At 39.1% G+C, this 9345-nt stretch overlaps 1 protein-coding gene across 1 annotated transcript in view; it reads left to right on the forward strand.

The window, feature by feature from the left end:
- Positions 1 to 9345, forward strand: part of plch2a (phospholipase C, eta 2a) — a 56804-nt gene that overhangs the window by 9045 nt on the left and 38414 nt on the right. Inside the window, exons 2-4 of the mRNA XM_017305668.1 lie at positions 3435 to 3581; positions 7468 to 7711; positions 7865 to 7994. Coding sequence (XP_017161157.1) covers positions 3435 to 3581; positions 7468 to 7711; positions 7865 to 7994 — 521 coding nt within the window. The remainder of the gene's footprint in view (positions 1 to 3434; positions 3582 to 7467; positions 7712 to 7864; positions 7995 to 9345) is intronic.

The raw sequence follows: 9345 nt of genomic DNA on the forward strand, positions 1-9345 counted from the left end.
ATGAAGCTGTTTATATCTGTGTCAGGCCGGGGGATGGAGCTCTGACCCGACAACCCGCGGGGTCCGGATGGCCTCGCTGCAGCTAAACCCTCTCAGCAGCTTATTTCATGGATTGCTGCCTCCTCTCGGGCTGAACAAGTGCAAATCCTTGGCTCTGTTACASTATGGATGCATTCAGCAGGCATGCACAGATAATCACTCTTTCTTTGAAATCAATACCAGCTCTCTCACAGCCGTGTTCCATTTATCTGGCATGAGCACAAGCTGTAAAATCATTAAGGTTTAGTTGCTTATAGATTCGATGCTCTGTTGGCTTTTCTCACGCTGGAAGCAAATTACTACACATTGATGGCGTGTTCAGACTGAATCCTCTGGTTGAGTGGGACAGTGTAAAGCAGAGGAGCTATTTTTAATCAGAGCTGAATGCATTAGGGTCCAAAAATAACTTCAGCACAAGTTAATCAGGCTAGACCTTCCGGAATAATATTGTGAAGCATCTATGCCATAGCAAATGACAGCATATTAATACTATAACATTGTTGTTTAATGAATGACCAGACATATTCATGAGCAGTGTACAGTGAAGTGTGTGTGTGTGTGTGCGTGTGTAGATGTGTTTTTATCTAAAGTGATGCCTGCAGCGTCGGGCTTTGATTTTGCACAATGTAGCAGCAGCCGTCCATCTGAACAATGGAGCCAGTGGAACAGCTGCCCCCACCACAACTCCCCTCCATAAAGGTCAGGGAGATGTTAAAAAAAACACAGCTTTTACTGCCTCACTTTGTGACTGAAAACACCCCTGCAGTCAGACTAACTTTCTGGATTGTAAATTCTCATCTCACTTTTCCCCACTAACTGCAATGTTTGTACCAGAAATCATTGCTAAACCCACCCAGTCATTGTTATGAATGGTACCTCGTACTCCCACTGCCCCACTCACAGACACACAGTCACCTGAGAAGACCATTGTGTCTTTAAGTGTTAAAATATRTAGTTTTGATAAATTTGATCAAAGTGAAATTGAAACGAGAGCTCTACAATGTATGAAATTGAAGTTGGAATATCAATATGTTGAATATTGCCACCGCTAACAACTGCTTGGATGCAACATTGTTCGGACCGTTCATATTGATGGTTTGTTTTGTCTGTTGTGTGGACTCTAGCTGGCCTAAATGCCGTAACTAAGCATATATWTTTTTTTCTTTTTGGCTGAGATCCTAAAACTCATTTAAAGTGGTGGGGACGATAGTGGTGCTAAAGTAATATCAGTTATATTTACATGTGCTTACGTGTTTAAAACAACAAGGACGTTTTAAACACACATTWCCTGTGTTTACAGTAGTTTTAAATACTCAAAGCCTTTCAGAAGCTAGTGTCAGTAGGACTACGACTTGCACAGCTCCMGTAACAAAACGTCATGCCTGTTCATGTCAACACCATGTGAAGAACCTTTAATCACATTTGCTTCAGATGAAAGCAAACTTTTTTTGTATGTTTTTTGGGGGTTATTTTTTACTAATTATTAAAACCTCTAAGTGACACATAAAACTCTGTTTCTTAAAAGGCAATGTAATGAATTGTGCAGTACTGAAATCCTCAGCGTACAGCATGCCGTTTCTGTTTGTTGATGTTGGTGTTTGCAGTCTGCAGCAGATCTGCAGGTGGGAGGAAGGCTAACACACCAGTAGATGCGAGTGGGATTCTACAGGGAGCAACGTCCTGCCCGTTTAAACGAACCAGTCCTGTTTGTTGATGTGGAGTCTGTTAACAAACTCCTGTGCAGGAATCCACTAGCAGAGGTCAAGAGACCAGGACTGGACTACATTAACAATACCCTGAGGGAGGGGRTTGGGGTGTATGTGCAGTAAGGCCAAATCAATGCTCAGTCAGAGCAATTCTTTGAACTTTTCATGTAATATGCATTCAGGAGAAATGGGACAGAATATATTTAGTTTGACTTTTTTTATCTTTACTGCTGAAATAAAYGTTAAAAATAAGTATTCATGATGACTTTTAAATGATAAATGGCCTGTATTTAYCATTTATCAGGTCCAGAGGACCTCAAAGTGCTTTACACTACATTCAGTCCTTCTCTCAATCACACACTGATGGTGGTGAGGCATCTGGACAAAGACGGAAAGGGACTTTGTCCCTTTCTGTCCAATGACAGAAAGGGACAAATTGGGATCGCAAACCGGCAAACTTACTGATCACGGGACAAAGTCCTGCCATCCTCTGAAATTTTGGGGACAATGAAGATAGTTTTTATGAGAATATAGGAGAATATTATCCTGACATTGTTAGAATTCTYCTGAAAATATAAAAGCCATCTAGGGAATAAATTAGTCTAAGTGGGTTTGTTTCRTTTACTTGYTAGTTGTTCTTTCATGCATGTTTGAGAAATCCTTGAATCTCCCATGGCAACCATTCAGGGGGGCCTAAATTCTTTGTTGGAGCTGCAGTCTGGGCTGAGTTTCTGCCTCACCACTCCRCTCCTCCAGACTAGCGTAGCAGCAGTTAACAAAAACCTGGTGGMACTGAGCATACCAGATGAACTACTTCTCTTTGCTTAGCTCCTRAGAACAWTGTTTAAGGCTTAATGAAGAAACATTGTTGTAATGACATGTTGAAGAAACAACATGTTGGAAAGAAAAGGAGCTTCTTAAAGTGTCAGAGGCCCAATGTCAGGGTGTAAAATTGCAGAGTCAAATTTCTTTTTAATGCGTAATTTTTATAACAACTGAAGGTAACATAGTATTTTATTGTGCCATTTCATAGCATAATGTGCATGAAAAATACACAGTGCTTCTCCCCACACCTTCTTCCTAGTAATGACTGTTTAGTTGAATGTTCTGTCTGTCGGCTGTCTGTCAGCCTTTTGTGCTGCTGAGGTGGCCTACTTTCAAACATTTTGCAGGCGAAGTGTCTGATCAGATGTGACAGACACTTGATAATTGATMATTTGGTCACAGTGTGTGTAACTGCAGCCTGGGGCCGTTAGASCCCCGCTGCAGCTAAATGATCATGCACGATGTTCCTGCAGAGCTCCTGACARACAATCTGTGTTTTCAACAGTACGATTTTATTGTAGGAAATGACCAGTTCTGGATGTTTGGGTTGCAGAATCAACCTCACATCTACACACATTGTTTGGTTAGTCCTGGTGTCTGTCTCTGCCTTGTGGAGCAGAGCTTAGTCATGAAGAAATGTCTCTCAATTTACTACCATTTGTTTCCTTATTGCAGAACGACTCTTGAATGTGTACAAGCACTACATTGCTGTGTGTTCATTCTAGTGAGAGGATTTAATAAAAAATAAAAAATAAAAAAAAAACCTGCACACAAACAATGCATAAATAACTCTACCACACGCTCCAACAGTTTCCCTTTGAGTTTCCGACCATGTTTTCATTCCATCCTTGTTCTCTCTTGCAGTGGAGAAATGCATGAGCTCGATGCAGATCGGGACCCAGATGGTGAAGCTCCGTGGCGGCTCCAAGGGACTGGTGCGGTTCTTTTACCTGGACGAACACAAGTCCTGCATCCGCTGGCGGCCGTCACGCAAGAACGAGAAGGCCAAGAGTGAGTGACATAGATGTAGGATGGGTTGCTCCTGTAGGGTGAGGGCCTCGCCATAGAGTTCATATGCAGGGGAAACTACAGGTAACTTCTGTTGCCATGCAACCAGCCTGAGTGTAGTTTCTCCCTGTGCTTCTATATGCCGTACTGTCACAAAAGTCTACATTGGCCTTGATGATGTGAACTTCAACCTTTTCTGGAAGCAGATGCTGTCATCAGTTACTGTTGAGTTTTTGAAACAGCAGATAAATAGAAAGTTTGACACACACTGTCAGATGGAGATCCCCATACTCTGTTTATTTGTCTTACAATGTGAAAGTATTCCTCACCTTACAGAAATAAAATGCAGTTTATATGTAATAATCAAAGCAAAGCTATCAAAATCTACTTGGCTCCACCAGGCAGAGAGTTTACATGTTATAAAAAAACTATTTGATTTAATCAAGTGGTATACTTATCTGAAGGGGATTGGACTATGAGACTCAATCCATGGCTTCAAAACAAAAGTCTTTACAAAAGAAAATTTAAGTTCTCATGTTGGAATACGACATTATAAACATCTGGAGGAGTTTATATCCAACAAGCCGGGATTATACTAATTTCTCCCATGCACAWACATTATACTCCAGAAGAGATAATGTTTTGCTTTTAAAAAAGATAACCATGGGGTTTGTAACTGTGAGATGGGCAACACYGACCTCTATGATCATGCCCCCTATTATTAAATTTAAAATTAGATGAGGACCTCACGAATACACAGTGGAGATTAAATATGACTGAATGACTTACAGTTTACAGAACTAATCAAATCTGACAAAAATATATTGCTAAAAGAAACCCTTAATGGAGAGGTTAGTCCAGAAATAGTCTGGGACACGAAAAGCAGTTATGAGGGTTAAAATGATAAGAGAACAAACCACCTACATTATCAGAAGAGGCCGAGACAAAACAGGAACAAAAACTGGAACATAGTGAAAGCTCAATTTATTTGCATAATAAAATTAATGCAAATAAATTGCATTMATTTTATTAAGAAATAAAATGAATGCAATGTATTTACAAGAATTGTGAAAAAATACCGAACAGAAACTACTATGAATCTGGGGCCAAGTTTKCCAGAGAAAAATACAAAAGCAATGTAATATAATTTAGAGGTATAATAACACATTTCTCAATAATGAATAAGGGTCAAATAAGATATTTTCAGAACAAATTATAAGTTGGTGCAACAAGATTTCTACACATTCTACAGATGGGACTATCTCAGTCTGGAAATTATTAGACATCTGGATGAGCAGGAATCGGTGCTTGATGAAATACTAATTCCATATCAGGCAAAATCCAAAGAGTTAAATTATGACTATATAAGGGACTTATGAGTAAAAAACCACATTTAACCTCATATGTGAAAACAAAATGGGAAAAGAAAAGTAAAATGGAAATCATCAAAGAGAGCATTGAAATGTACAAACTCCTATTCATGAAGAGAATTTATTTGGAAATGCAAGCTTAGATTTTTTTAGGCCACCAAAACATTTCTTGTACTAGAGAGGAGGCAACATGAAAACACAGAACCAAACCATTGGCTTATTTTACGGCTGTACAGTTAAAAGATAATACTGCACAGGAATACACAAAAAAATCAAAAGTATTTTTAATCCCACGGGGGCSCAGGGGATCAGTTTCCTGTGGTTCCCCCTCCTGTGTAGTCCTGGGAATAATAAGCTTCTTAAGTCAGTTTAATTATTCATCAGCTTTAATCTGTCCAAACAGTGTTTTACACACCAGCCCTAACATAAAAATAACCCACACACGTCACTGACACATCCGTAGAACTGCAGACTTGTTTTAAATTGAGGTAGTAGATAATGGTGGGGGGGCTGGTTGGAACTCATTAAGACTCTTGATGTCCTCTAAATGTGTCTGTGAGCAGACGTTCTCGTTGCATCGGAGCATAATGAATGAATGAGGCTAAAAAGTCAGCCTTGCTGTTTTACGGTTCAGAAAGTCTGGATATTTACCAATTATTAGAGCCCAGAGAGGATTTGAAAAAACGCAAAGTGTTAACACTATGACCTCATTAAGGACTTTAAAACAAAGTSCTTGTGATTACCACTCTGAAAGGTTTTTCTTTCTGCGCTTCCACTATAGATGCCAGAAAGATAATTCTGCAAAAGAATAACGTGGAGAAAATAACTGTGCTGGCAAATAGTGTTGTGAGATGCAGCACAGTGTAAGAGTTTCAAATCAGTAAATATAATTAATCATTGATAGGCCATTTTTATTTCAAAGCCGCAGACAAAACCTGAAACTGCTGCTGTGCAAGTTACTCAACAGGTTGTTGCTAGGTTAGCAAGACTGAGTGAGTACAGCTACATTCAGACAGCAGACTAATGCAACCTCGATCCGACTTTTTCACGGCAGTCTGAACGGCCCAATTCTAACTTTTTCTCCAGAAAAAAAAATCTGATCTGTGCTACTTCCATATRTGGAACTAAATCTGATAAGTGTCCATTAGATTTCAAAGCATCAACAGTCAGATTGGCCATGTCTCATTTTGACATTCATGTCATTGATGTGAAACGTGTCAGAATTCTGCACCAGAAGAAACCGGACGCAGTAAATCAGGAGGTGAACAATGGCTGACCATTATAATAGTGAAGCGTGTCCCATTCCAATCCCACCAGTGCTTCTCCGACTCCACATCCAAACAGGTTTCTGTAAAGAAGCGGCAGTCAGTGCTCCACTATATTGCGGTTATGGACTTCCTTCATCTTGTGATTTTGTACAGATACTGTCTGTTCYCATTGCTGAATAAACTTTAAAATCGGTCCATAACTGGCACCTCACATTATTACTTCTGTAAATGGTGSACTGCTGTGTGGCATCGACGTTCTTCTGTGCACATGGGTCTCTTTAGGGTCGTAAAATGTTCACACAGAAGTTTGGTTGAGATCGTATTTAGTTAGCAGTATGAACGACCTCACAAGTAACATCAAGATTCAGCAAAAAACATGCAAACGAAAAAAATAAATCGGCATTGAGCTTCAAGACTGGCTGTTGGAACATATCCTTAGGTGATGCCACCAACCTTGCTAATCTTACTGTGAGACATTGAACAGCTAAAGCTTTTCCTCTGCCTACATCCCCCAGAATGCTGTTCTGGTTCTGGATTGAAGTTCTGTGAACTGAACACTCTAACAGATGTATTATCTGTTATTGATCGCGTGTCTATCAYGATGATATTTTTGATTTATTGCAGAGTAACAAGGAAATACAATGGAAAGAAATTAAAACGGAGACATTCCTAGAAAAAAACTGGTTTTTCTCACAAATATCCTGTCCAAAAACACCAACTTTTCAGTTGAAGATTTTAATAGATTTGCTTAGATATTATTTGTCTTAATGATGCATCGACAATATCTTCAAGAATTTCATAAAGTCGCCAGCTTACCAGAGATTTGGTTTGATTTTTGTAAGTGAATAAAATCATTTTATAGCAGAACAACTCTGTCAATGTTGTTGTAATATTTCAGTAACACTGTCCTGATATTTAATGGCAGTAAAATAACATTCAATCACTTTTTGACTTGTTTGATGCACTGTAAATAATGAACTGTACTACCACACATGCTCTTCTATTTATTTAGTCGAGAGTTCAGGGGTTATTTTAAAAATTTTATTAAAAAGCAGTGTATCTTGCAATCTTACTGCAAGTTGTGTCCATATTCTACAACCAACATTAAAGAGGGCCATACAGATTGACCTGCCTAGTATAATTTTGAGGGTTTTTTATGTTGTTTCGATACAAGTGTCTTCTTTTTTTTTTAAATATTGGTTTTGTATTGAGGTTATCTTTTTCAGTTAAATGAACTTCCTGTTTTCTCAGTCTCCATTGACTCCATCCGCGAGGTCTGTGAGGGAAAGCARTCTGAGATCTTCCAGCGGTATGCAGATGGCAGCTTTGACCCAAACTGCTGCTTCAGTCTGTATTACGGAGAACACATGGAGTCCCTGGACCTGGTATCTGGAACAGGAGAGGAAGCCCGGACCTGGATCACTGGCCTCAAGTACCTGATGGCCGGGATCAGTGACGAGGACAGCTTGGCGAAGAGGCAACGCACCCGCGACCAATATCCTTCACCAAGTCATCAGTTAGAGATGTTACAACACTGATGAGGCTCTGTCCCACATTATTATTATACACTGGAGGAACATTTTGTGCTGTTCTTCAAATCAATGCATCACATTTTTTGTTCAGCTTTCCTTAACCAGAGTTTTGTCACATGGCTGAAGCAGACGTTCACTGAGGCTGATAAAAACGGCGATGGGAGTTTAAGCATCAACGAGGTTCTTCAGCTTCTGCATAAACTCAACGTCAACCTGCCTCGACAAAAGGTCAAACAGATGTTCAAGGTACTGATGAAAGTGGACTCTAAATTTCTTGGTTTTCTAGTTTTAGTACACTTGCACTGATGTGCACAAGCCTTCATCTCTGTTTTATTATGGTCATTTTTAGTTTAAACCCAAAACCAATTGAAGCACAGTATTTAAGAATAGAATACATCAGATCAATAAAGCACATTTTAATGCAGAAGTGCTGACTTAATACTTGTTTAGTATCAGCTTAAAGTTGGTTGTTGTCTAAAAGTACCAATAATCTGACAAACATTGGACTGCATACTTTCTTAATCATAAAATTGTAAATTGATGTTTTTTTTAACTGTCCCTTTATCCCTGTTGCTTTGATAGAAATAATTCACTTTTACATTCTTATCTTCAGGTTTTCTTTACTCAAAAAACAAATCAGAAAAAAACGGTAATTATTGTGATGACTCCTAAATATGAGTTGAAGCTTAGCAACTTTTTTTTTTATTTAGAAACTAACGCTGTAACTCCTGACTTTATTGTTTTCCTTGTTGATGCTTGGACAGGACGTGTTTCAGTTAGCAGAGGTCCACTCTGTCAGGTTTTAGATGGTTTAAGTGAAGCGGCCGCTGAAGTTGGTTAGTAGTTCTACTTTTAATCAAAATGCATGCATGTAAAGTAAAAAAGACCAAATAAAATCTATGCATTTCTTGACAAACCTATGTACTGTATAAGGAAAAGAAAAAACAATATGCATTTTCATTTCTTGATGACAACACGTGTAAGGAAAAAGAAAAACAAAAACAAAATATATACATTTCACTTTTTTTTTTAGTTTTGGTTCTTCATATTAACAATAATAGCAGGTATCTGTTTTCTGAAACAAATGCCTTTTTTGCAGTTCTTCAATGACTGCAGACTTTCCCCTGGAGAGACACTACATTCCTGAGTGTAGGACCTTAAACATAGTCAGCCTTACTAAATAATTCTTTATTTTTGTTTGAATATCTTGTCTATTTCTTAAAGGATACTGCAGCTTTGAAGCTGCAGTAGCGGTGGACTCTAGTGACTGACTTCTAACATCAAGGGGCTTATTTAGTGACTTTAACTGCTATAAGTAGTTCCTTCCTGGCAGATTGTGAATGATCAGTGAAGACACTGACTGCTGCAGATGTTGACTGACACGCAGCACAGGGATTAGCATGTTGACCTGTTAAACATGTTGTTTTAGCCCTCTTCCTCCAGAGCAGGCAGCCAGTTGGCTTCCCCTAAGACCAGTGTCCTGAGTATGTTCTCCATATGCTGCTCCTGGGACACAGATGGCCTGCTCTGTAATGCGGCGTAAACGCACTGGGCACCAATCTGGCTCTGTGTGCGTGTGTGCGTGTGTGCGTGTGTG

This window comes from Poecilia reticulata, linkage group LG7, assembly GCF_000633615.1.
Source record: "Poecilia reticulata strain Guanapo linkage group LG7, Guppy_female_1.0+MT, whole genome shotgun sequence".
NCBI lineage: Eukaryota > Metazoa > Chordata > Actinopteri > Cyprinodontiformes > Poeciliidae > Poecilia > Poecilia reticulata.